At 45.2% G+C, this 27,961-nt stretch overlaps 1 protein-coding gene and 2 long non-coding RNA genes across 5 annotated transcripts in view; 2 read left to right on the top strand and 1 right to left on the bottom strand.

Moving 5' to 3' along the window:
• The window catches only part of SLIT3 (slit guidance ligand 3), a 511,770-nt gene extending 497,365 nt beyond the window's left edge, over positions 1–14,405 (top strand). Inside the window, exons 34-37 of one of the 3 annotated variants that reach the window (XM_035338343.1) lie at positions 5,242–5,396; positions 7,509–7,794; positions 10,009–10,217; positions 10,988–14,405. In XM_035338343.1, the coding sequence (XP_035194234.1) occupies positions 5,242–5,396; positions 7,509–7,794; positions 10,009–10,217; positions 10,988–11,226 (889 nt within the window). In that variant the 3' untranslated portion in view covers positions 11,227–14,405. Of the gene's footprint in view, positions 1–5,241; positions 5,397–7,508; positions 7,795–10,008; positions 10,244–10,987 lie in introns of all 3 variants that reach the window. The other 2 variants (XM_035338344.1, XM_035338345.1) reach the window with 2 other exon arrangements.
• An 810-nt stretch (positions 14,406–15,215) lies between these two features.
• LOC118173611 lies at positions 15,216–17,112 on the top strand. The gene is made up of 2 exons (XR_004754306.1): positions 15,216–15,372; positions 16,480–17,112. It is a non-coding gene; the product is annotated as an uncharacterized LOC118173611 (long non-coding RNA).
• A 3,719-nt stretch (positions 17,113–20,831) lies between these two features.
• LOC118173915 lies at positions 20,832–25,321 on the bottom strand. Its single transcript, XR_004754444.1, has 2 exons — positions 23,586–25,321; positions 20,832–22,635 (listed from the first exon to the last, which is right to left on the bottom strand). It is a non-coding gene; the product is annotated as an uncharacterized LOC118173915 (long non-coding RNA).
• Positions 25,322–27,961: the final 2,640 nt, after the last annotated feature.

Raw genomic sequence — 27,961 nt, 5'->3', positions numbered from 1 at the left:
CCTTAACAAAAGCAGCATAAGGGATTGTGCAAGACATGACTGGGGTAATGAGAGTGCCAAAGAAGAGAGAGGTGCGGGGTGCTGGGGGGCAGCCTGGGCGGTGGGACACGGCGGGACATGGCTGCCACACGTTAGCTCCAGGGGCAGCCAGCTTCGACCGGCATCTGCTCTGTGCACCACTGATCGGAGAGGTCTGCCCGCCAGCCCTCAGCATTTGGCTGCACATTAATGGTTTATCCTCAAGGTAGGTATTTTAAGGCACCGGAAGCGGTTACGTTTGGAAGGGAACAGACATGGTTCTTCACTGTCAGATTTGTAACAAGACTCGAGTTTATATTAGTTATTTTTTATTTGGTTTTGTTATTTTTTAGCAACTTTCATTGTTAAATTACTGGAAATCCTTGCTGACCCTTCAAATGTTTACACTTAAAATGTAATCCCTTCCTTTTTTCAACAGTAATGTGTTATAAACTATCTAATATCCAGTAGTGGTGGCCCAGAATGCTGCAGTTGGAAGTCGGCTAAAAATTTGTGACTGTCTTCTTTAATAGCTTGGAAAATCTCAAAAGCTAGGACGTGGTTTGTTGGTGCCCCCGAGAAAAGCAGCTGGCTCAAGTCTAGCAGTTGTTTGGCTGCTTCCTGTGGGCCCTTTCCCCTCTCCCTTGCTTTACTCAGAAGTATTATTTTAATTTAATCATACAACACAAAAACCCTTGCAAAAGGGAAGGAGTTGGGTAATGTCAAGTCAGCTGCCAGGTATGTGATGTTGCGAGGTCTCAGTAAATACACTCTGAGCAGGGAGCCAAGGTAAAGCTGCTGTAAAGCAGCCTGTGAAGGTTCCTCTGACTCGGTACCCGGTGCGAGTGCGGTGCTGAGCTGTGACTGAAGCTGTGCGGGACGACTTCGGGGGAGAGGGGAAGCAGCGACGGCCCCCTCGGCCCGGCCGCCTCAGCGCGATCCCCTCAGCGCGGCCGCCCCAGCCCGGGCCCTGGGCGCGTTGCGCGGTACCGCGGCTCCCTCTGGCGGTCGCGGGCCGCCCTGGCCGCCGGTTTAGCCGTCGCCGCGGGGCTCGGCAGGGCCCCGGCGTGTTTCTTCCCGCAGTGTCCCCGCCGCAGCCCCGTGCTCGCCACCCGCTGCCGGGCCCGGGAGCGCGCAGCCCGTGCCCTCAGCACCGCGAGGGCCGAAGAAGCTCAGCAAATGGCGGGCTCTGGGGCGGGCATTTATGTACCACAGCGTGCGTGGCCCGAGCCCACCTGATCCCCAGAAAGAATTCAATTAAGATTTTAATAAAACCATTGCAGAGAGCTGGGCCAGGAAGAGGCCCCTTGAAAAAAAAAAAAAAAAAAAAAAAAAAAAAAAAAAGGCCGAGCACAGCAAGTCTGTGCTGGGAGCTGCATCGTGATGCACTGTTCAGCGTCTGTGGCTTTCTTCCCTTCATCTCCAGCCAAGCCACTGTCTCCAACTGTCTCAGACGATTGCTGAGTCTCCTAAAGGCCCAGCTATATAAGAAGCTCTGAGGAGAGTTCGCGTAACATTTCCCTCACCATTGGTTTCTCCCCCAGTGTTGTCTCTGTCTCTCTCAAAATCCAAAGACTTCATAACATCTTTCTGTCAGCAACAGCGATGTGCTTTAACACAAATATCCCCTGGTGGGATTTTCTACCATCCTGGCTGTCCACATCCAGCTTTTCTATCATGTGTTAGCATCTTTTCAAAAAGCAAATGAGTGCTTTTCCTGTTTTGACTTTATCTGCTTTACAATATTGCAGTGTTGAATGATGGCTGCAAGTTGCACGGTTTCTCACGGTCCAGGCGTGGACTATTTTTATTCAGAGTTAAAAAGTGAAAAAGTAGGAACTGAGTAATTTTCATCCACAACAACACACAGACAGGGACACCTCACTCCCTTTCCAGTGAAAATACCAGGCCTGGGTATGCTGACAGGCACGAGCACCGCGTGGGGTAGCTGCTTCCATTGCCAGGACACACAGACTTTTGTTTGCCTCTTAGTCAAGGCTCTCCTGCATAATCTGGAAAAAGCACACCCTGTGGAGGAGTAGGTGATTAATGCCTGTGAAATCCTGGCCCAGGGAAGAGCCAGCACTGCCAGATGTGATAATGTTGTCCTCTGACAAATGGCCATAGCTTGGCCTTCCTCAGATAACAGTGTAGTTTTGTGCGCTAGCTTTGGATATTGATCCCACCAGGGAAGGGTTCCCTGTCGTGCAGCCATCCATCCCACCTCCTCAGTGCTCAGCTGTCAGAGCCAATGGGTTTTGGCTATTCTTCTTCCTTTCATTGGCACTTCTGCGTAGACTAACCATTACAAATGTGCATTTCCATTTGTCTAGCACCTTTCAGCTGAAAGTCTAAGTACTTTCTACATATGAATTAAGCATTGCAACACAGCAGTTAGATATGCAGGGAGCACATCGGGATCATCCAGTTGGTACGTTGCTTTTACACAGCTGTTTCTCGTAATGTGGCAGATACTTAGCAGAATTCAAGAATATCTAAACAGCAAGCTTGGACCAGCTGTTTTCAAACTTATTAGAGTTGTCAATCCATAAAGTAGTCTGCTAGAGGTGTGGGCCCCAGTAAAGGCAAATTCGGGCTTGTTTTTCTGAAGTGTATGCAAAGTGTATGCAACCTTGTGTAAATCTTGTGTAAGTCCTTGTTTCTTATCTCTACCCATGCAATTCACTGCCCTTGCATTTGTCCTGATATAACTGTATTGTGAGCCAGACCGTCTACTGGATCAGCCAGAGCTGGATTTTTGTACAATGTCAAGCCTTTTTTTTTTTCGCCCCTAAAAAGTACTTATATCAGTATTATGAGCTCCAGGTTCTTGAGCCCTGCCTCTTCAGGATGCTCTCATAAGTCTGCGGGTGGACAGCAGCTGTGGCCCAGGCGATTTCGCGCGGGTCACAGACAGGCAGCTCAGTCAGCAGAGCTTCCTGCTAGCTGTTCTGTGGCAGATCTAACTTACCTTAAGTTTATGTAAACCCAGTCAGTAAAGATACTCATATATACTGCTGTCATTTTGTAATCTGTGTAATAATATGTAAACTTTTAATGACATATGTGTTTGTGATTCATCCCCAAAACCTGTGCAGACCCCAGCACTGTCATGGGACATTACTCCAGTTCTGAAACAGCAGTGCTGTCTTCTCAAACAAGCAGGTCCTCAGAAATGCCTCACTGCTGACCTGCCTGACATTACTTATGTATAACTGGTTATGTCAGGTCCCCTGTAAAAAACACTGCAAAATTAAACTTATTCCAGGGGAAAAACAATTATTCTGGTAATTGTTTCTGAAGTTGAGAGCATATTTCCGTGCCACAGCTCCTTAATGTATTGGTTAGGCAGGACTGGGCACTACAGATGGGCAGCATGTCACGTAGTTTGAGAGGTGGGTCCATCTAAAAGGTGATTCCTCTTTAGAGATGAGTTACTCCTAAGTGTGCCTGTTATTTTCCAGTGAGAGTAAAGAAAATCTGGCTGAATAGCTTTCAGACCTCCACATCTGCATTGCAGGTTTACAAAATACCTGAAAGGAATCTGACCTTCGAACTTGTAACTTACTGAGAGATGATGCAGAGCATATGGGCCATTTGAATGAGCAAAACCCATCCTTTAAACCTACCTTTTACATTTTGTAATGGTATTTAGCGCTTATGTCGCAATCCCAAACCCAGGCTGTCAGCTCAGCCGTGTCTCAGGATGTCTAAATCCCACAGCTGTTGTGTTGTGTCTCTATCCTTAGGCAACAGAACCAGCAAGTGAGCTGCCAGTGGGAGTCTGGGCAAGAGGCTCACAGGCCGTGCATAAGGCGGGTTGGCAACACTGTGCATGTGGGCAGTTTACATAGCTCATAATTTAATTTCTGCTGTAGCCACTACTGCTGTTATAGTCTCTTTATGCACTAGTGTTTGCGTGTGTGTGAAACAGAGGCTGGACCATTTAATTACATGCAGAGCAGTGGAAAAGTCACATTGCTTCTGTAACTACCAGTTTAATTTGAAACCCTCTTTTACTCGAGCAGGTAATCACAACCTCTCTCCCTCTTTTTAGGAGTACAGTGAAGCTATCAAGTTGTTTCAGAAAATTTTAGCATGCTTGAGAGCTGAAGCTGCCCAGAAAGTAAAAAATGATACAGTAATACAAACTGAACTGTACTGCTGCACCTGTTAATTTCTGTGAGACTGAACTGAAGATGAGGATTGTTTGTGGCACAGACGAGCAAACAGCTGTTGAGTTACCTGACTCATTGCAAGCCTAATGCAATCAAAAATCAGTGTTCAAAATACAGGAGCAATAAACACACAGTACCTTTAATATCTTGCCTGCTCAGATGACTGCCTGGTCCCTGCCTCCCCCCTGCCCCAGATTTCCTGCTTGTTCTCAAGCCTCAGTCTACACCTAAATGTTTCTCAAAGAGCAGGAGCAATTTGTCAGTTTTCCTTGCATTTGGGTAGGACTGTATTGTCTCGAACAAAGCATCCCAGTCCCTTACAAGCCCAAAAGCCCTGAATTCTTTCTCTGGCTTTAAGTAACTGATCCTGTCCTTCTGCCTCAGATTTTAGTTACAAGACACTGGCTTTGTAAGGAAACACTGGTTTCAGAAGCCCCTGCTGTCTCTTGCCCTACACTGCCATCTCTCACAGGCTCTGTGAAAAAATTGAGTTTAAACTAACCATCCAAAACTAAATATTTTAAGTGATTGGGCTTGCAACGTGGGCACCAAGCAGAGTGACAGAAGAGCAGCAATCTAAAAGCAGAAAACGGGATGTTTTCATTAGCTTTGTCACCAAAGCCAGTAGATCATGTGGCTAAATCTCTGTTCTTAGGCCTTTGGAAACACAAGTACAATAGTTACTGTTCTGACTTTGTGGGACAGTTGTGAGGATTAACTGCCAGACTGCAAAGCAAGTTGAACATGTGCGTAAGCACAAGCTTTTAGTCAGTTTCATGGACAGATAACAACCCTCAATTGCAGTGAGGAGCTCTTCTCTCTGGTGTTACATATCTGTAGGTACTGCCTTCTCAAGTCAGGCACCAGTGATGTTTAAATTTGTACCTTGGAAGCTCATGCTGGAAGAAATGTTGGGAACACAGTGCCCATAAGGGAGCATGGAACAGGAGTTCTGCTTTGCAAGCCGTAATATAAGGAGTTAGGATGTCACAGAAGCACAGGCAGTTCATTGTTAACATCCTCCATTTCTCTCTTTTATTTTTAGTGTGGAAACAGTAAATGATGGGCAATTTCATAGTGTGGAACTTGTGATGCTGAATCAAACTCTGAACTTGGTGGTGGACAAGGGGACTCCCAAGAGTCTAGGAAAACTCCAGAAACAGTCTTCTGTCAGCCTCAATACACCCCTCTACATTGGAGGTACAGTGAGTTGCTCTGGACCTTGAGATGTTGTTTATAATCTATAAAAACTAAAAACATGGAGACTCTTTTAAAAAAAAAAAAAAAATGAAAGTATTGCAAACAGCCACTGCAGAAAAGCAAGTCTATTGTCAGTAGGTTTAAGTATCCTATAAATGAGGTATTTGTCTCCTGGATATTTTATAGAGGTTTAACAGTTGGGAGAAAAAAAAAAAAAAAAAAAAAAAAAAAATTAAATCCTCCAAACAGTAGTAGCACACCAGCTGACTAAACAGTTTTGGCTAATAGTTTTCTCATTGGAAACTGAAGCCAGAACAATGCTTGAAAGATTTTGGAATTGACTGACCTTCCTTTAATAAGTTTTTTTTACATTCAGGGGAGTTTCTGGGGAGGAAGGAGCCAAGTGGGGCAGGGAGCAGATGCCCAGAATAATGAGTATCCCACTGATTAGGTGTCTGGAAATGAAAGACAGGATGAAGTCTGTGCTCTGCCTGATTGATTTTGTTTTTGCCAGACCCCCGCCAATTCCATTCTGGACTGAATGTTGAAATCTCTCCTTTTATGTGACATGGAGTTCTTGTGTTGTGTTGTTTTGTTTTTTGCTAGACAGCTTATTCTAAACACAAAACTCAGCAGAGCAAAAATAGACTCAGAAAGTCTATTCTGTAAGCTTTTTTCTAACCAGATCAACAAAGCCAATAGTAGAAACCACTTGACCACTTGGAGCTGGTCAAGTCTTTCATAAACAAGTCGTTTTAATAACCCTTTTCTAAAAGAACCCTGAATATTGCCCTCGTAAAAGAGAAAAGTGGCTAATCCTGCTTTGTACAGAGCTGAATTTTTGTAATTGGCTTCTGTTAAGAATGTCACAGGCTATTAAAGAGCACTGTGCATCGATGATAATCTGCTGGTGAGGCCATGACAATTTGTCCTTCTAACTCAGCAAAAAGAAGATACCAGCCCTGTGGCAGGGAACATAGAATTAATCTGGTGGGAAAAGTTTTGTTAATGGATGAGCATTGTGGATCAATATTAATTGGTTATTATTAATCAAAAGGTACCTACTAAGGACAAATCGGAGACTTGAAATGAAGGACTTTATTTGATAGAAGAAGTCGTGGGGCTCAGATGAGACATTTTTATTGCCCATTACAATTCCTTTTGAGTCTTTTTAAATGGCCACTCTTCTGCATGTGTCACCTCTCTGCATCCTGCATTGCTACGAATGCCAGCTGCCCTTCCACTTCAGACTATTTAATTTAAGTCATTAAATTGCCCCCAGAGCAATTGTTGCTAAAGTATACTTACACTAACCTTTAAAACAGATCTGAGGCTTCACGTGCCCAGAATCTGGCCCACCTCTCCACCTGATCTAGCAACCTTCCTCCTAAAGCACACTTAAACAAAAATGCTCTTTTGGTTTTAAGATTTCAACAGTGGAGTTACTTACGGATAACATGTGGCGGCAGTATACATTTGCACACTTGTCTGTGAAAGCAGCTCAAGCAGACATGACATGCAAAAGAATCTGCTGGCCATCTGAGCTTGTGAACATTTCCAAGAGCTTGAGCAAGACAGAAGTACTCACCCCAAAGACATGGCCTGGCCTCCTGAGGTGCTGTTCTCTGTCTCTAGATTTCTCCTATGCTAGTTTTGATCGTTTTCACTCCTTCCCTTAACTTGATGATGGAGTAAGGGTAACTGTCTTGCTGTACCACAAAGGCAGTAACTACTTCCTGGCAAGTAAAAACACTCTTAAATCTTTCTGAAGGATAATTTCTGTTGAACTATAGGCAGAATGAGCATTATCTAAGGACATGAACACGTGTCTGTTACCCAAAAATCTGGGCTTTTTTCTTTTTTCTTTCTTTTTTCTTTTATTTTCTTTTTTCCCTCTTTTTTAATATACTTCTTACATAAGGTGGGCAAGTGATTTTAGTTTTCTTCCTCTACATTTCCAGAATGACAGTACAGCTGTGCTACCTCCAAAGGTCCCATGCAAATCAATTCTTTAAAGATTACAAGGGGCTGTGGCAAAAGCAATGTTAGCTATTATAACTTATCATTGTAACTGTGAGCAAGTTGTCCATTTTTTTTCTTTTTTATCTCAAGGGATCCCGACCTCTACTGGATTATCTTCACTGCGCCAGGGTGCAGATAAGACACCAAATGGTTTCCATGGATGTATTCATGATGTCCGCATCAATAATGAGCTGCAGGATTTCAAGGATTTACCGCAGCAGTCACTAGGAGTCCTTCCTGGCTGCAAATCCTGTAACATCTGCAAGCACGGCATTTGCCGGTCCCTAGAGAAAACAAGTGTGATTTGTGAATGTCACCCAGGCTGGACAGGCCCGCTGTGTGACCAGGAAATTGGAGATCCATGTCTTAACCACAAGTAAGCTTGAACGAATGCTGATGGAAGGGCAGAAGCTTTATACCTAATGCATATTTCACATCTCATCTTGTAAAAACACACATGACTGTTTTTGGAGGTGCTGGGTTCCTACATGTATTATTGATAGTTGTGAGTCAGCATCCATGGCAACTTTCAATTTACATTTCTTGTTTTGATGCTGTTCACTCTCTGAATGGCCTCTTGCTCCTGGAGGAGCTAAGTTGTTAATACTGCTGGTTATACTTCCAGAGCGTGTATACTTCACGCATTAAAATAAGAAAGCTTCTGTTAATAGCTATATATGACCTCTGAGGTAGGGTGTGTGCATTTATCCAGAGGAGAGCTAGCTATGAGATGGAGGTACACATTTTAGTGATACGCTTGTAACAGCACTGGACACGGAATTCAGATGAACTCCCTGAAGACCACTATGCAGTCCAGTGTGAACAGTTTTACATTTCTCAAATAGCTGACTTTAATATTGCACTCTGAATCTCCCTCTAAAGCAGAAGTTTAAAGGATAGCATGGAGTCACATGCAAAGGGCATATAAAGCATTCATAGTTCAAAGGCTCAGTAACCACATCTCCATCAGAAACGCTGGATGAATAGCTTGCTTATGGCAAGTACGCAAGGAAACAGTCCCAGACCAGCAGTCTGCATACTTCAGTGCTGTTTCATAAGCAGATGGAAGTACTTTGGCTTTAGACGCTACTTTGGTTGCACTATCTTTGGAAGGGGCTTTTCACAAGCACATACTTTTGACAGGTAAATTGACGTAATGAATAATCTCTCCGGTCAGTGAGGGAACCAATCTAACTTTCAGAAGTACCATTTTAAACTTGCTTCTGGGACTAATTCTGCAAAGCACTGAACCCTGGAAGATGCTGAGAAGCACCTGACAGGTTACAGACCAAAGGTATGAAGACCCAAATAAAGAAACACTCAGAGACCCAAATCATTCCTTGAACTGCCAACCTCAATGTGAAGCAGTTCTGGTTGGACAGAGAAAAATGAGGGAGTTCCAGATGTTTACACGATAAGAAATTGCTTCTCCTGTGATCCAAGGAGGGTTATGCAATAATGAATGTAGCCCCCTTGCTAAAGAAAGTAGCTGTGCATATCTGTAATACAGTCCTACGGTCCTACCTTTCATTAAGTCACCTTTGGAGTTGTCTCCTTAGAGACAAGCCCTTTGTGTCCAGGGCAGTACGTTACCCCGCTGACAGATGTCTGCTCCAACATTCACAGATTCATCTCAGTGAGGTAGTGCAGCCGTAAGGAACAGGTAGCTGGTGGTAACACAAATAAGTTTCCAAGCACTGTTTTAGTTAGTGGGACAGAAAATACTGCTTCACAGACCGTGACCCTTTTTATTCCAGTCTTTTGCATGTCTTGACCTGCTTTTGCTTTCACTGTTGACCTGATGTTGCTTTTACTATTTGTGCTTTCTAGTTGCTTAGATTTAAAATGAAAGGTACAAGGGTTCAACATAAACAGGAGAGAATTTTAAAGGACCAAGAACAAAATAAATAAAAGACAAGCATTGGTTAATGTCCAGTAGGACCTGATGGCTTATAAGCCCTGGGCAGTTTTCCCTTAAATGGATGGTGTTTCCTTCTTCCTGTCCTCAGCCTGTTCCAAGTCTGTCCTTCTCCCAGAAGCGGGGATGGTGTCAGAGAGCCTGCTGAGGATCAGCACCCCTCCCTGTGGTACTGCTCAGATATACCACAGCTCATTGCAAATCCCATGAGCCAGGGAGTCCTTCAGCTAGAACTGCCTGATTAAGTCTGTGCTTAGCTTTTCCACGAGGGCCTTTATTTATCACACTGTTTTTCATCACCTGATAATATTTGTAGAGTAATCCTGCTAAGGAAGCCTGGGCATGCAGCTTGATTGTTGGCACGTTGTTCCATGTGGTGATCCTGTAAACCTGAGCTGTCTTGTGTGGATGCCAAGTATTGGCCCATGCTCTCAGAGGAGCCTGATGTTTTCCAAGAGATCACTTAGGATCACAAATTCCATTCTCTGAATATTTTCCAGTATTCACTGAAAACTCACGATTCCTTCACCGTGTTTGACACAACTGCTGTTTCTTGGATCCCTGTCCTGGTATTAAATGGGCAGAAATGCCAAAATCCTAAATTAAATATCCCTGGGAGAAGGAACTTTCACATCTAGCACAGGCCAGCTCTAAATACTTCTCTTTCTCCAGGTGTCTGCATGGTAAGTGCATGGTGGCCAATGTTGCTTACACCTGTAAGTGCATGGAGGGCTACACAGGCATGTACTGTGACAAGAAGAACAATTCCTCAAACCCCTGCAGGATTTTGAAATGCAGCCATGGGCAATGTAAAATTTCTGAGCACGGGGAACCCTACTGCGAATGCGACCCTAACTATAGTGGAGAACATTGTGACAGAGGTATGCTTGGCCACAGGGACCAGAAGGTTGGTCTGCTGTATTTCTGGTTTACATCTTTGTTTTCACCTCTCTCCCCTGTAAAGATTCCCAGCTTCCTCCCTCTGCTGCAGCTGGGCAGGTTTCATGGGGCATCCCACAGATCACGCTGCACTTTCCTTTTAGGGCTGGGGCTCACCTCTTCTGCCCTGACCTGAAAAGGTTCACTGGAACTCAGTGAGGTCTAACTTCATCCCTTCTGCCCTCGTATCTTCCTGGACAGAAGGAAGGAGCTGGCTTGTATTATTGCTATTTAGGCTATGCCTTGTCTGTGAACGAACCACAGACTTTCCAAATTATAATGTACAGTCTCACCCAAATGTATCTGGCTGTGACCAAGTACCTGCACAACAGCACACACATTTTCAGGTATCCCAGATTGCTGGTGTCATGCAGAGCAGGCTGACCTTTGATCCTGAGAAGCAGATGTCAAATTAATTCATATTTTGCTGGAATGTTGCAGGATTCAACGCTCAGCATTCATTAAGGCATTTCCAGAACTGCTGATCAAAGCCAGCAGGCCCGCGTGGCCTCTGCTTTGTGCCGGATATTGCACATTTGTGTAACACAAGCTCTGTTTTGATGGCAGGTACAAAGCAGTAAAAGATTAGTCCTGCTCCTAGCATCTGTTTGCCTTGAGTATCATTACATGCGCAGGGCTGCTTGCTGATGTGCGGGGAATATCTGGCAAAATAGTTACACATTTTTCCTTGACATCTCTGTTGTCTTATCAGAGAATCTCTGCCAAGGAGAGATAATTCGAGAAGTAGTCCGTAAGCAGCAGGGCTACACGTCGTGCGTCACTGCCTCCAAAGTACCCCGCATGGAATGCCGTGGTGGCTGCAGCAATGGGCAGTGCTGCGTTCCCCTCCGAAGCAAACGGCGGAAATACTTCTTCCAGTGCGTGGATGGCTCCACCTTCACAGAAGAACTGGAGAGACATGTGGAATGCGGCTGCTCAAAATGCTCATAAGCCCTTCTCCAGTCTCTTGCCACTTTAATCAGCTCAGAAGTGCTATCAAAATGGGACCTATTTACTTTCAGAGTGAAGAAGAAGAAAAAGAATTATTAAGTATATTGTAAAATAAACAAAAAATAGAACTTATTTTTATTATGGAAAGTGACTATTTTCATCTTTTATTATATAAAGTATCACACCACTTTGGGTATATGTATCATATAGTGAGTTATTTTTACCATGAAACTTTTTTAACGGTTGTAAGAAAAAAAAAATAAAAAGTTAAAATTTTAAAAAACTATATATAAAGAAAACATAGCCTAACAGGAGAAATGGGGGGGAGGAGTGGACTTTATATGTATGCACAATGGACAAATGTAAAGGTGTTCCAAGGACCTGCCGCGGCATTGATATGGGCTGAAGAAATTTCCAAGGTCCTGGGTTGGGTCTCGTAAGAAAGTGGATCCCCGTAAGTGACAGCCATTTCACCTACCCAGGCACCCTGAAAAAGCCTCCCCCTTGGTCCCTTGCTCTGCCTAACACTGCCAATGCTGTTTTGTTCCTGTACAGTGGCTCCGCTCGATGTTCTTGAACTGGTTCCCTATAGCACGTAGGCACTGCCGTAGCTGAAGGCTAACTACATTATTTGACTATTGTAATACTGTAATACGTTTTTGCTGTGTATGTTGTATTTATCTGTGTTCACAATATATTCTTCAACAATTGTATCTATAGAGCACAGGCAGCTTTATCCAAAAGATGGGGACAAAGAGAAAGAAAGTGGGGAAATATATGATGCTTTGGGAAATTTGGGGGCAAAATGTGAAATAAGTGCTAAGTAATGCCTAATAAATGACATAGTAGCTTTGTGTTAACTCCTAAGCTATGTTATTTCCCAGGTTTGTGCCTTCTTGCTCCTGACCTTGAGCCCTTTTTTTTTTGTATATGAAATATAAGGAATGCACTGCTACGTAATTTGTCACGCCTTGACACTTTAACTTGCAAAGGTCATAAATAGCATGAAAATATTGCAGGTGCCAGAATGCCCCTGCAACGTAATGGCTTTTGCCCTTGCTGTCACTTCAGCCATGGATGTAAGCTGGGCTGTCGCTGCCTGTTCATCAACACAGGTGCCAAGCAGTCGGCTGCCTTTCCACAGCTTTTTTAATGAGCAGAAGTTGCACTATAGCCATGAGAAGGTATTCAGCCAATATTTGTTGATCTTAGCAGCGCTCTCTTCTCTGCACTGGGAGAGACATTTACAGCTACATCCCTTTCCGTTCTCACATTTGGTGCAGACTGACCAATTCAGCCAAAGCTTTTCCATCTGCACTATTTTATATCCTGCACTTGTTTCTCCCAAAGGCTCCCATTAGCCTGAGGTGTGTTCAGAACAAATGCTGAATAGGAAGCAGAAGTCATTGGAGGGATAAATTCTCACTGTGAATGTGAGACAAAAATTGACTCTTTGGGAGTGAGTTTGGTTTTTTGAAGGTTTTTGGCAGGGCTACGTTTCAGGGTCAGTAATATGTGCAAAGAGTACCACGAATACCTTGAAGTTCCTCTTACTATAAATTTTAAACATCCCTATCAATAACTGTTCCATTATCAGTGTAATTTCCTTCATTCCCATGTATACCAAGTATTACAGTCCTTTCTTCAATTTCTCCAAGAGAGATTAATGAAATCAGATGATATTTCTAGCAGCCAAAAGCCCCCTTCGGGAACACTCACAGGTCTCACCGAAGAGATCATGGGCTCCAGCAGCGGACAAGTAGGAAAGCTGAATCAAGTAAATGCATACATTTTGTTTGAATGAGGCTTCAGAAAGATCCACAGACTGGAATCCTGCCATGAAAAGTACAAATGATCCTCATTTGTACCTTTTTCCCGCAAATGAAAAGTGGTCATGTAGGCATCGCACAACCAAAAACATGCTTGTTGTTCTTCTATTACTTAAATCCCTCCTTAACTGCAGCAGTTCATTCATATTTCTTTGCTACTACCAGAGCAACTTGAGTAGAAGGGACATAATCAATAGCACAGCCTCCTCTCAAGATAAGTATCAGTACGTGGAGCCTGCAATCGGTGAAACAAAAAACGATCTCTAGTTAGTGCTGAAATCTGATTGAAACGGGAGAGTTCAAGAGCCAGGGGAAAACTAACCCTGGTTGCAAATGCTATGGACTTCTTTCTATTTTGGATATAGCATCAGAATCTCAGAGCAGCTGGAGTTTGTGGTGTACAACAAAAATCACCCAAACCCACAGATTTAAAAATTCATGTACGTAACTGTAGGCACCTGCACAAAGATGTGCCTGGCACACCACTACCATGAATGTTTCATTCCTGCTTAATGCATTTTAATTCCTAAAGAAGCAGCTGCTGTTACGCCAGGCAGAAGAAATCCAGAGTAAGCACCGGCTTACAAGCCTGCTGTGTGCTCTACTGCACAACTTATGGCCACTGAACTGCCAAGGCCTGCAGAAATGCTGCCCCTCTTGAACACTAACCAAAATTGCGTTCGCTTTGTCCCTTGAGCAGCAACACACACGAGAAGGAAGTAACATTTACCTGTGGCCTCACACCTGCTTCAGAGTGCTTTAAAAGGAATAACCTTGACTGGCAAGGCAAAAGCCATCAACTTCTTGTTAACAGATCACTCTGGGATTTATTTAACCAAGGCCTTGCAGCAAAGTGACCAGCAACAACTCGGCAAGGCTGGCCCTGTTCCTGGCCCCTTCTGTCCTGGTATTTCAATGCTAAGTGCTGGGACAAAGAAATAAGAATATCTATTTTGTAACCAAATGATGCAATTTTTGTATGCTTTTAGGCAGCACTTGCCATTGGATAGTGATGCTTTATGTCAATGATTCTATGACTTGCTATAGAATTATTTTATGTTAAGAAGAAAATAAAAAGCATTCAGATGTGCCAAAAAATGTGAGGTTAACTAAAGTGTAATTAGCTCTGAAAGCTTCTCTGTAACCTGCCTAATGTTACAATAGATTTCAACTACTGTGGGTACAGTGCAGTAGTTTTTACCTCTATAAAGTTTTAATATAAAGTGAAGAAAGATGCTAACCCTTAAAAAATGGCAATGCAGACTGGTGTGAACTGATGTATTTTATTAATAGATTCTCATTGTGATATAAGTTTAAATAAATTGTTGGGTTATGGAAGATTGTAACATACCTTATGTTGTGATGCAGATTATTTCTCTCTATGTGTATTTAAGGTATCTGAGTTTAGCACCAGTGCAGTAGCTCAGAGAAAGCGCTGGGAGACAACACAAGTTCATCTGGGGCAGCTCCTCTCTGAGAATGGCTGCAGTTAACTCAAACACACTCTTAACAGGTCTAACATACTTTGATGGGATCCAAACTTAATTCTTTAGCAGTCTTACAAGCACAGATGAATAAAGCCACATGGTTTTTGACCCTAGGCATTTTCTTCAATGAAATGCTTTTCTTTGCTGCCTTTTTAAAACTCTTTTAAAAAAAAATGCCTGCAGCAAAAGTGCACTCATTAACTAATGATAGAATAAATGGAGAAATATTGGGAATTCAGGGTCACGGGAGGTCTGACTGAGGAAAAGGAAGTCACTCAGCCAACAGAGGATGACAGGATCTTGTGATGTCCTGACATACTTAAATTCCAATTTGCTGCTATATTTCTGTAGCTGACTATTATTAGTGCCCCAGATGTAACAGATCACTTCTGTTCATTACATTCCAACCTCAGGATAGAATAAAATGAATCTCACACTCAGCCTTCCCTGGCCTGTATCCCTACTTAACACTTGCATATTGCCAATTATGCTTCAAACTACAGCATTTATGGTTGTCTTTGCCACTTCATGAAAAACTGGTGACAGCATTCAGCCAATAAAAACACTCCAGCTTAATGAGTATCATTAAGCTTGAACTGTGAAGGTTAATTATGTAATTGTAGCAGATGGTAGCATTTTCACCTAAAGCAAACCCAGCTGAGCCTACTAAAAAAGCTAGCTGGGACTATTCAAAAATGTCCAGGTACTGGCTGAAGTAACTGCTTTACACCATAATGATTTGGGGTTGCTCATGGCTTCGTGGTGTGCAGGTTCGGCGTACAGGCAGCTGTGGCCCAAGGGCAGAATGCTCCTGCTTGCAGTGCCTCTAGGTATCACTTTTTATCTATTGGTCTGTGGCAAATAATGCAGAGAATAAGTTTATCTTATCTTCCTTTATTCTTTTTTGTTGTTGTTGTTGTTTGTTTACTTGGCAGGGACTAGTCAGATTATGTTCCTGCCTGTAGGGTGTTTTGCCATGGGTTTTGCATTAGTCTCTGTGGGTCCTATGACTTCTGGTCTGTAATTTTTTAAGTTAGCTCCCAATTATTTGCATAAGGCTATGAGGCTTCTATAAGACAGCCTCTTACTTTTGTGGGCTAGGCAGCAGGAATTGGCTTGATTTTGCCAAGCTTAGGGTGGTCTTGAGAAATCCCATTGGTTTAAGGCCAACTAGATGTTAAACTGAATGAAGTGACTTGCAAGTCCAGTATCGTTCTGTGTGTGAGCCAAGCCAGAGAGCTTTTCCAGGACATACCGTATAGCTTTTGAGTGCAACTGAAGAGAACTTGAAAACAAGATGTTCCAAAACAGCACTGGGGCCCCACCCTTGAAACCGGAGGGGTGCCAAGAGACTGTACTGCCAGCCATTGGTAGAGGCCTTCAGGCCTTAAGGTGCACGCTTCAGCTTTGTGAGCCAAGCCCCAGCCCTGATTCACCTCACACCACCTCCACATCTCTGCCCCATGCCGGGGCCTGGCTCTAATGCCCTGGGACCACTGGAGCATGGGGCCCTGCTGGGGCCAACCACTGCCACCCATGCTGGGGTCCCTGGGTAGGCCGTGGGCCTGCAGGCAAGCAGCAGCCCTGGAGCACCCCACTTAGGTGGCTCTGTGTGTTCCCCACACCCTGCTGAGGGGCTCATGGCCTTTCATTTCCTCATTTGTAGGTCCATTTGCCTCCTTCAAACACGGGCGCTGCAGGGCTGCTGTACCCAGCCTGGCCCAGCCCAGCTGTGGGGAGCAGAGCCAGCCACTGGGAGGCCAAGGCCATGGCAGCGGTGCCCAGCATGGCCTGTTCTGTCCTGGCTGGGACAACAGGCAAGAAGCAGGGGTCAGCACCTGTTCTGGTTTTGTTAAATCATTTTTGTTTTAAATAATAAAATAGGCATTGATCCTGTGCCATAAGCTGGCTAGTGTTGTTCGTATTGGTCCCGTGAGGAAGAAGCACCTGCATTTCCCACTGACTACAACAGGCCTTGTGGTCACTGTGACCAGGAGATTGCAGTTTCATCCTGGGAATCTGAAGGAACCAGCGGTGCCAGCATGACCCAGCCAAGCCCTGGAAGGGCGTGTGTGGGACCCGGGATGTCCAGTGCCTTCCCACAGTGCTCGCCTGGCACCATCGCTCCTGCAGCAGGATGGATGGATGGCTTCCCATGCTGGCTGCTGCCTGCGCGCCGCAGGGACCTCAGGACCACGTCACGACAGCAGTGTCACAAGGCTGCTGTTGTTGAAGGTACCACTGCTTATTTATGTGCTAGCACCTTATGGAATACCAACTAATTCTGCTATTTCTACCCTAATTCTTACGTAGTTTGCTCATACATGTTCAGATATAACTGCTGTGTGTCTGTAGAGTTTCTTACCCAGCAGTGCTGTATTCTGAGCCAGCAGCAGCACAAGTGCTACCTGTTTTCTGTGCAAGTCCAGCTGTTCCTCTGAGTGCCTCCAGCCCTCAGAGGGCCCTGCAGGCAGTGAGTAACTCCTCGGGCTAGCAGTTGAGCGCACATGCTGTACAAGCAGTACTTAGTAGTATGGGGAAGTTTAAACGTACACCATTGCAGATAGGGACATCCCGTAATCTCATGGGCATGGGGAACAGACATTGCTGCAAGATTTGCATAGCTTTGCATCTTGTTTCTACATGATCTCTTGACCTTTTCCTCTCTCAGGGCTTTTCTGCTTTCAAAGTAAAGTGATCCTCAGGGTAGTCTGTGGATGACAATGCCTTCTCCTACCACTTCTGACTTGTCTCCATGGCACAAGGACCACTCCTTTTCCCTAATAATAATCCTTTACAAATGCACATCTTACGTGGGGAGGAAGAGTACAAATCCTATGTCTGAGACACATGGAAGGAAGGAAAAGTTATACGAGTCCCAAAAGATCAATGGCTTTTGTGTTCAGGGGAAAAGCTCAAAACTCAGGGCAAATCAGGCCATTACACTTTTCAGTGGTCCTCACAGTGTTTCAGCAGCATTGACCCAAGCAGCCCTCCCTCACCTACTGCCACTGTGTAGGACAGGGGAACCCGCAGCAGGCATGCCACCCAAGGCTGCCAGGCCGTGCACTGCCATCCCCACCCTACTCCTGCACTTGGCACCCTCAGCCTTTGCCACCTCCTTGTCTCCAGTGCAGAGACCCAGAGCCTGCTGATCCTGGCCTAGCTAGGCAGAGGAATTTCTACAAAGGCAGGAAAAGGCAAAATTTAGGTACATATTCAATCACCCTGGCAAAATGCCAGGAGGTGCTAGTCCAGAGTAGGTCTGTTCTTCCCTAGACTCATCCTTGGAAACTGATCTGAGAATTAAAAATGTGGAAGAAATATCACAAAGCAGGTAATAGACATGAAACTTAAGAAACCTGAAATTTTGTGAGGTGACAAGCAACTGAAACCATGGTCCTCCACTGGGAAGTGTCATTAATGGCTGACTTAGCCCTGCCTCAGATACTTTGCATGCAGAGCCAGGTTACGGAAACCACATACCACAAAGTAATTTACATTGGGACTTTGAAGCATGCGAGATGCTATCATGCTTTCGCTTACCATGAGATAAGAGCATGCACAACAGGCAGTACCTATGAGGAGCTTAAGCTTTCTTAATCACACCGATCTCTTAAACTGTCATAGTTTATTCTGGGTAAAGCACTCATTGAATTACTGGGATGGTGGTTTTGTTTATTTAAATTTATATATCTTACTGTGCTGAGATAAAAGGCAAAATATGGTTTATGTCACAAAGATCCAAATATATCAAGTTGGTCATAGCAAGATAAAATGAGATTCTCATATAACACAGTGATGAAACATTTTTTGTCAAGCCCTGAAACGTCTATGTAAGTAATGCCTGATAAAAAAAAAAAAAAAAAAGTCCCTGACTTTGGGTGTGTCTTTCATATAAAATCCTCTGAAGTGGTTTCATCCCACCTGGGCACTGTGTAATGTTTTAGCATAGTTGTAAACAATAAACACTTGGAATTGGCTGTACAAATGCACATATTTATATATACACATGCAAGAACTATATTTCTTGTATTTCTGGATGACCATCGATTCACTTTCTGATGTATTATTACTTACGAGCTAGTCAAGGCAATGTAGTGACTAATGTGCAGGTAACTCCAGTCTAAAAGTGCTCATAACCTACAGATCAATTTGACTTGCAAATTATTAAGTGTTTGGAGCCTATCGCAGGCTTTTAAACTTCCAGTTTGAGCTAAACCTCTACTCTGAGACAAAGATAGCTGTGAGTGGAGCTTGGCTTGTTTTTTCATATATTCTGTCACACTTGATGATGTTTAGACAAAGTATTTTGTGTTCTTGTGAAGCAATTCTCAAACCAAACTTTCAGATTTGTTCATCTTGTTTTTAATTGAACAGCTCTTGGTTTAGTAATTATCACAGAGCACTTTACTTATTCCCATTTTTACATGGGAAAACAATTTAAGAGAGTTTGCTACATAAAATAGCTTAAAGTGGTCACCCATGATATTCATATGCATATGTATTCAGAACTTGCTCCTCAGAACCCATGCAGAATATATATATATAATATATATTATATATTACAATATGTAATATATATATATTTTATATATATTATATAATTTATAATACATATATATTGTCTCTCTCTGAAGTCAGAGACAAAAACTAGGAAATCAATCACTGAGTCTGCAGTGCTGGAAATGGAGAATTATAAATGTTCGTTTCCTCAGCACAAGGCTGGGTCTGGCTGTTTTCTGCCTGATACAGGACAGCAGGAATTGGGCATCTGTCAGTCTGTAGACTTTTCAGTTTTTGATTTCCCTGGTGGTATGTGTATGTTTATTACTGACACTTCCCAGAGACAGTAGATCATTTCTGTTAAAGTTAAAAGGAATGTAGGAAACATAGTCAAGAGTGCAAGCCCTGGAAAAAAATATCTCAGGATTAAAGTACTGAAAATCTCATTGCCGATCTGTTTTTCCCAACCCTTCCAGAGATGCCAGTGAGACACTGCATAGATCACTTTACACAAAACATTCCACACTGCACGGTCTGGTACGGGCAGGAAATGAAAGCCCGTATCTTACAATCAGTGTGTATTTCTGAAAGGGCACAATTCGCTTCCAGGTAGCAGCGAAGTTTTTGCATTCCCTAACACATATGTAAATGCCAGATGCAAGTTATAGCGCAACGGAAAACTGCAAAGCCACATCAAAATTTCCCCAGAACACCCCAGTGGACTTTCCACGATTACATACAATTTACAGGAAGACACGAACTCTGCAGCTTTGTTTATATATTTGTAACTTCCTCTAAAGAGCAAGAATAAACATTAAAAAGACTTGAGTAATTTTTTTCAGATGCAGACATTTGAGAAATGAAACTTGATAAATGGGGAATTGTATCCACAGGAAAACTTTAGCTTCATTTTACATATATGTGTGTGTATTGTGTGTAAATGTATATAGAGGGATATATATCCTTTTATGACATGTTTTAGAATGAGACCTAACAAAATACCAGGTGCTCAAAGTAGACCGCAGAACCCTTAGCAAGGCAACGGGGCTTCCTCACAGTGCACAAAGAGGTGGCGAGCACGTGGAACAAAGCTCTGCCTGGCCCTAACGAGCAGGAACTGAGGGCAGGGCTACATCTGAAATCTTCCTTTAGTAGGGCTATAAAAAAAAAAAAAAGAAGGAAAAAAAAAAGGGAAGAAAATCCTCCCCTGGAGAAGGTGCTTGTGACCAGGACTAAGCTAAGGTAGTAAAAGGTTTTTTTTTTGGTATGTGTGGAGAGCAGAGGATGAGGAGGTGGTAGTTTGGTAGTTCCTGTTGCCACACAGTAACAGTGAGCACACCTCTTGCCCAGGAAGCTGATCTAGTCTCAAATCATTTTGCCAAGGGTTGCTGCAGCGAACGCTTCTGCTGGTGCAGGTCCAGGCACATCGATGGGGAAACTTCAGCTTTCAAGAAGGAGCCGATAGCCAAATCCTCCTTCTGGACCACAGCTCTTAGAGCAATCTTAGATCTGAGTAATTGATGTAACTGTGTGGCATTCTATCACAGAAGGGGGAAATGGATGCCTGCTCTGAGTTTTGATGTGAAACTTTTAAGTTGTGCGCAGCAGGCAAGCCCTAGCCAGGTTGACTGCCGGCAGCGGGGCATGCAGTGGCAGCCTTGGCACAAAACCTTCCTCATGATGAGCACAAGCTTTTGGGGTCCAGGCCCCAGCAAACAAGTGGAATGACATCCTGAAGTTGTGCGAGCACTTCCAGCCCCTCTCAGGAAAAGACAGCACACCATTTTTATTTACCATCTTTATTTACCAGTAAAGCACATCCCTGCGCCCTCCCCACGTAGGAGGCTTCTTAGGCCAGTGGCATCCTGGCTTGCATCAGGAGTAGTGCAGCCAGCAGGCACAGGGAGGTGATGGTTCCCCTGTGCTCTGCTCTGGTGAGGCCGCACCTCGAGTGCTGTGCTCAGTTCTGGGCCCCTCACTATAAGGACATCAATTAGTCTTTCTTTCTCTCAATTCCCCCTTTGCTTTTTAATCTAGAAAATCTGTCTGCTCCTTGACAGATTATTCTGTTTCTATCTAGAAAATACTTCCCTTCTTCTATCCTTTGCCTCAGCCTGTGCATCTTCCGTTCCTCGTAGCTACTCCCGGTTTGATGACATAGGAAAAGGAAACAGCATAAAATACAGAATATAAAAATCCCAAGAAATAACAGCAATGCAAGCGAGAGAAAGCTGCCTGATCCTAAAATGAAGTAACCACCTGGTAAGCTTATCCCAAATTTCTGGAAAACCCCACATGGTATCATCCATCAGTGCTAGATGGAAGAGTTTTGATTGTTCCCTAAATTTCTCAAGATCTCTCTCAATTCTTTTGTCTTGTTTTATGGATGAGCAGCAACTTTGATTGCAGTGCACAGTCTGCCTTCTTTGGCCATCAACAAGTCTAATGCCATTCGGTTTTGCAGTACTACAGCAGAGAGCTCACTTCAACCTGTAATGCTCTCAGTGCGTCTATGGTAAAACTGTCTTTTTTCTCCGATGTGGCAGAAATATTTACTAATGCCTTTTCTAATTCACTCACTCCTGGAGACGGAATGAGCCAACGCACAAAGCTGTGATATCCCGTTGGCCTATCGACTAGCGGGTTGGAAGCTGTCGTTTAGTCTTTGTCCACAATGTCCTTAATAATCCTGCTGGTGGCCTTGTCTGATTAAACACTCTGCTCTGAGGGATAACATACCCCAAAGTACAGGTCCCATCCCAGTGGTCTGGCAAGGATTTTCTGGCATGGCCATCCCCACATAGCCACCATAATCCATCTGGTACACAACTATAGGAGTAATTGAGTAGTAGTCCTGCCATGATTGGTGCCGGACATCCTGAAGAGTCTGACTGGGTATCCTTGCTGCATACGGTTGCTCCATTAAGAGCACTTAATTTAAAGTGTCCCACTCTTGGGGCAGTGTCATTCTTCCTTTGTATAAATATTGTTTTCCCCAGTTCCCGTAACTCAAATTTAAGAGAATGAATGCTATTGTTTCCGCAAGTGTAAGACGGCACCGGGGTTCCTCTAGCTGGTAAGGGGGATGAGAAGCCCCAGCAAAGGGTCTCCCCATTTGGAAGTTTGCTTAGTTGCTGTCCTGGAGGGCAGGATTCCCCCACCCTCCAGAGGAAGCTTTCCCCGGTAGGCAGGGTAGAATTTTTTAGATTGTCATATGGCCAACTCCAATTTGCATAGGACACTGGAACGCCAAAAAGGGGAGATTCCATATTCCCTCTGGGGAGGGCTGTGCATGTCCAGCAAGAGGATAGATTTAAGGCATTCGCCATTCCTTCGGTGTTGTTAGAATGTAAATTTCCTTCCCATGCCCCGGCAACCCCTAAACCCCACACTACAAACACAACATTAATCATTCTGTTTCTTGAGCGATAGTCAGAGCAGTCCTGTTGGCTTAACTGTCCAGGATGGCTTCTGTGCCTTCTTAACCAGGGTGTGATGAATCCAGGGAGCTTGTTCTTTTATCTTGATAGTGTGAGAAGTCAGCAGCACTTGGAACAGGCCCTCCCACTTAGGTTCCAATGGTGAATCTGAGAGGGATTTAACGTACACATAATCTGCAGGCAATATGGTATGTGCAGGAACATCTAGCCCCCTTGCCCTAGTCCCTTGGAATAATTTCTCGTAGCTGTTTCTGTAAACTTATCAAGTACCCTGTTAATACTTCACATCCCACTAGACTAGAAACCCCCTTCTGCACCAGATATGGTCGCTCGTATATACGGGCTTACCCCTTCCTTTGCTCTAGGTTTTGTGCGGATTCTTAAAAGCGCCAATGGCAGGGCCTGTGGCCAAGGCATCCCAGCCTCTTGTCCTAACTTAACAATTTGGAGCTTGATTAAATGGTTCATCTTTTCCACGTGACCACTTGATTGAGGTCAATACAGCGTACGTAATTGCCAATGTACCCCCAGCAATCTTGTTATCTGTTGTACTATCTTGGCGATAAAGTGGGCTCCTCTATCTGATATTACTGCTGGCACTCCAAACCGTGGCATGATCTCCTGCAGTAATATTTTAGTTACTTCCTTTGCTTTACTTGTTCTGCAAGGGAATGCTTCTGGCCAGCCCAAAAAGGTGTCTGTCAAAACCAACAGATACTGAAACCCTCCTTGGCAGTTCTGAAAAATCAATCTGCCATTGCTGCCCAGCGTAATTTCCGCTCCCTGCCTGACCTAACGGAGCCCTAACACCTGTCATAGGGTCATTTTGTAAGCAGATCTTGCACTGTTGCATTACTTGTCTAACAGTGGTGTACAAATTCCGTGTAACTATCCCTTGGTTTAGGTATTTATGCAAGGCTTCTGCAACCCAATGGGTCTATGTTCAGACATTACGACTGACCATAGAAGAGCTAAGGGAACCACAGTTTTATTCTGTGTGGTGGCCCAATTCCCTTTTCCTACCTTCCCTTCTAAATCCTCTATCAATTTCAGATCCTCCTTAGAACATTTAGGCTCGCATTCTGTTTGGATTTTACCGTCTGGGATCAGAGACTGTATGTCTGCCTCCCCTTCCTCCGCCACCCTTTTGGCCTCTTTGTCTGCCAGAGCATTGCCAACTTCCTCTTTTATTCCACGTAGCCCCGTGGGCATACACTACTCCGAAAGCATATTTTGAGTCTGTCCATATGTTAATTTTCTTTCCTTTTCCTAGTTCCAAAGCTCGGGTTAAGGCTATTATTTCTGCCTTTTGTGCTGAGGAGTTGGAGTCAAGGCTTCCTGACTCGATTACCTGGTCAGTAGCTGTTACCGCATATCCTACTTTATGTGTGCCCTGTCGCACGAAGCTGTACCAGGTGTACCAGGTGTCCTCAGCATCCTCCAGCAGTTCTTCTTTCAGGTCTGGATGGCTTGAATACACGGCCTCAATCATTTCCAAGCAGCCATGTGATATTGGTTCTCCAAAATTTCCATCAAGAACGTGTGGAGCTCCCTAACTGTTCATGGCTCAGGAGTCTGGCAAATGGCTCCTTTCCTTGCTGTTCCCAGGGGTCACAGCCTGGCAGTGATTTCATATCCCAAACAGGTCACCGGTTGCAAGGCAATCTGGGCTTTCTGTGGAGAGACTCGATATCCATTAAGACCGAGGAAGTTCAACAAACTAACTGTCCAATTTTCTCATTGTTCCTTCTCACTGGTGGCTATCAGTAAGTCGCCCACATACTGTAGAAGCGCCCCTTTCCCGGGTGGGTGCTCCCATTGTTCAAGATCTTTTGCAAGCTGATTCCCAAGAAGAGTGGGACTATTTTTAAACCCCTGGGAGAGAACAGTCCGTGTTAGTTGTGGTTTTCTTCCTGAATCTGAGTTTTCCCATTCAAATGCAAAAATAGGCTGACTGTCTGAGGCAAGGGACAGGCAGAAGAAGGCGCCCTTTAGATCCAACACGGTAAACCAAGCCAATTCATTGATTCATTTTAAGAGCAACGTGTACAGATTTCTCACCAATGGGTGCAAATATTCGGCTATTTTATTTACATCCCTCAAATCTTGTACAATCCAATAGTTCCCATCTGGTTTCTTTACAGGCAGGATAGGGATATTATAATCTGATTCACATTCTTTTAGCAGCCTGGTTTTGATAAATTGATCAATTATCGTTTGAATTCCCTGTCTTCAATCCTTAAGGGATATTGCTTTATCCTTACAGGTTGAACCCCTGACTTTAACCTAAATACTATAGGGGGCGGTGGTTTTGGCTCAGCTAGGCATTTCAATAGCCCACACCCTTGGATAAACCTGGTTTTTAATCCCCTTTGGTACCCCTGTCTGAGCTGGGACGCTGTCAAGAGCTAAACTTAATATCTCTATTAATTGGTCATCTTTTACCTTAAACTCATTTTTTCCTGATTCAAATTTTATTTCTGCCCCTAATTGCTCTAACAAGTCCCATTCCAGCAGAGGTTTTGGAGAGTTCAGCATGTACAAGAATTTGTGTATTCTCACTTGTTTTCCCAATGTATATCTTAGGGGTTTAAGGAAATAGGCCTTTTCACTCTGGCCAGCTGCCCCGTTTACAGTAACAAAATTATCATCAAGGTGGGGTTAGGGATGTAACCGTGTCTAAGTGTCTCTAGGTTCCTACTATCTGTCAGTCGCATGTTCTACAATTTCCAAAGGATATCTGTTGCTGACTGGCCTATGAATAATGAAACCAACTGCTGTATTCCCACTTCGGATCTGGGGTCTAGAGGAGTATGTCTCCTCATAGCATCCCGCAATTTATCCAGGAATTCTGGTGGTGATTCCTTATGTCCCTGCTGTACAGCATACAGGGCTGACCAATTTAAAGCTTTCGGAATCGCCCTCTCCATTGCCTTCACAACCCAGTCCCTATAATCATCTAACATCCTTCGCTCAGCCATTCTGTTTGGATCCCAATGCGTGTCCTGTAAGGGAAAATGTTCCTTAACATCACCTCCTCCCATCTTATCTTGGGCCAGATCCAGAGACGTTTTAAGAATTAACTGGTTTTGTTTTGGTCATATGGTCCAATAGTAACTGGATGTCACCCCAGCCAGGATCGTGCTGTTTGATTAGAAATTGGATGTGGCAGGCCACTCCCAGAGGGTCATTACGATACCCTTTTGCCACCCCTTTCCAAGTTTCTGAGTCAAAGGAGGAAAACGGTACTTTGATAAGAACCGGTCCCCCTTCTGGTCCTACCGCTTCCCATAGCGGAGCCTGAATTATCCCTTGTTGTCTTCTGGTTCTTGCTGCCGTGGGACTGCTGGGAGGTGTTGGGGAGCATCCCTCCCTTTCAGGCTCATCTCCCAGTTCTCTGGCTTAGGGAGGGGGCATAAAAATCAGTCAACTCCTCCTCATCTTTTCCTGATTAGTGCAGCGTTGTCCTGTACTGCAACCTGAACAACAACATCTGAGCCCTCCCTTATTTTCCTTCTCTAGGGCTAGGACCATGGGATCTTGGGGCACTCCTATCCCACATTCTCATTGCCATTCAGAATGGTTTCGGAGAGTGAAAAATATATCAGCATATGATACTTCCCACCTCAAAAATAATATTAGCTGTAATATGCTGTTGTTACATTAACTGTTCCCCCTGTCGGTGGCCACTTTTCCCTGTCCTCTAATTTGTACAGGGGCCACCACTGATTACAAGACTTAATCAGACTTTCCTTGTTTACTGTTCCCCTTCGTTCCCCCACTATTTCCCGCCAATGGGACAAAATGCACCCCAGGGGAGATCTTGTGGGAATCTCCTTTCTGGATTTAGCTCCCACTTTACTTCATGTGATCCCTCTTGAAGTGACCAAGTTTTACCACAAACGTCACGGTGACAGTCACCACAAGTCTCAGCGGGAGACCTTGGCCTTCGCCTGTCTTAGTGTCAGTCTGGAGTAAGTTTTGACGAGTGAGGACTAACACAATTTTCCAAAAATTATAACAATAATACCAAGTAACAACAATAAAAAAAAAAAAAAAAAAAAAAAAAAAACATAGAATTAACTTTCTCTTCATCCATCTGCGGCTGGCCTCTGTGTGGAGTATGCGGGACCGCAGATCGAGGCCTGCACACTGGCTCTGCAGCTGTGCTGCCTCTCGGTCACACAACACAGCCAGCAGTCACAAATACCCAGAATTAGCACAATACACATGGCACCGACTTCTTACAACAGATGGCAAGGAGTGTGGCTGGCACACAACCCATTCCAGCCACTACGGCCAGGAGCTCCCAAGTAGCCATCTAAACCTTTTACCACAGCTTCCCGGGGACTCAAACCCCAGTCCTTAGGAGTAAGCACAAGCTGCTACCTTGTGTAGGACGTGTCCGCTAGGGCTTACGGGTCTCCCTTCCCCCATACGTACCTGGGCCGCTACCAGCCTGCTCCTTGCCTTAGCCCACGGTGGTCGCTCGGGGACGGGGCCTCCCCCGGGAAATCCCCGGGGCGCGCCACGGAGGGTCCCGGCCCTAACCGACCCCGGTGGCCCGGTGGGGAAGGTGCCGCCTGTGGTGCCAACCGCGCTGGGGAAATCAGCCCCCGTAGCCGCGGGACGGTTATAAAGCAGTGATGTTTACCAGCGCCGCGCACACACGGCGGGCGCCATGGGGATAGCTCCACCTAGCTTGCGCGCTCAGCATCGTTAGGGATAAACACAGGCATGAAAGAAAGGCAGGGAGGGGACATCGCAAATAGTTCCGGGGTTTGCACCGCCCTGCGGTCCGGCCCGTGCGCGGGAGCGGCGGGTGGTGGAGGTGGGCTGCTGAGGGCCGGGGGATGAGGGCCGGGTGTCTTCCTCACCATGCACACCTCACAGTGTCAACTGTGCTGAGCTGGTGACCACAGAGCCAGCTTTATCCAGATGAGTTCCTTAGGCAGACGAGGGAGATGCTCCCGTCATGTCTGTCAGACCGGCACAGTCTTTCTGCACTGCCGCGTCCCCCCCGCGCATTGGGCCGGCACCGCAGGGCTGCGCAGCAACGCCTCGCTCGGTGCGGCTGAGCGATTCGTCTGTCCCTCAGCCCCTGGGGGCGCTCAAGGGGAGTGGCCGTGGTGCTTAGGGACGTGGCTCAGCGGGTGGCACTGCTGTAGGGGCGCTTGGGCCGGGCGGTCCCGCAGCGCTCTCCCAGCCCTCGCGGCTCGGTCCCTGTCAGCGTCCCCAGCGCTCCCAGCCCCCGGCCCGGCACCGCCCTCGAGCTCACTCCAGGCCCCGCCCCCCGCGGGCCGGCCCCGCCCCCGCGGCCGTCGCCTTCCCTCAGGCGACTCCGGCCCCGCCCCCCCGCGCGGCGGTGGCGCCTCCCGATTGGCGGCGGGGCCGTGGGGTGACGGGGCGGGGCTGCCGCGGGGGCTGCCGGGAGCTGTAGGCGGAGCGCGGCTCCCCGCGGACTGCGGCTCCC

The sequence above is a fragment of the Oxyura jamaicensis genome, chromosome 13 (genome assembly GCF_011077185.1).
Source record: "Oxyura jamaicensis isolate SHBP4307 breed ruddy duck chromosome 13, BPBGC_Ojam_1.0, whole genome shotgun sequence".
Classification (NCBI taxonomy): domain Eukaryota; kingdom Metazoa; phylum Chordata; class Aves; order Anseriformes; family Anatidae; genus Oxyura; species Oxyura jamaicensis.
The sequence above is the reverse complement of the archived record's forward strand: the minus strand, read 5'-3'. Positions and strand labels throughout refer to the sequence as shown.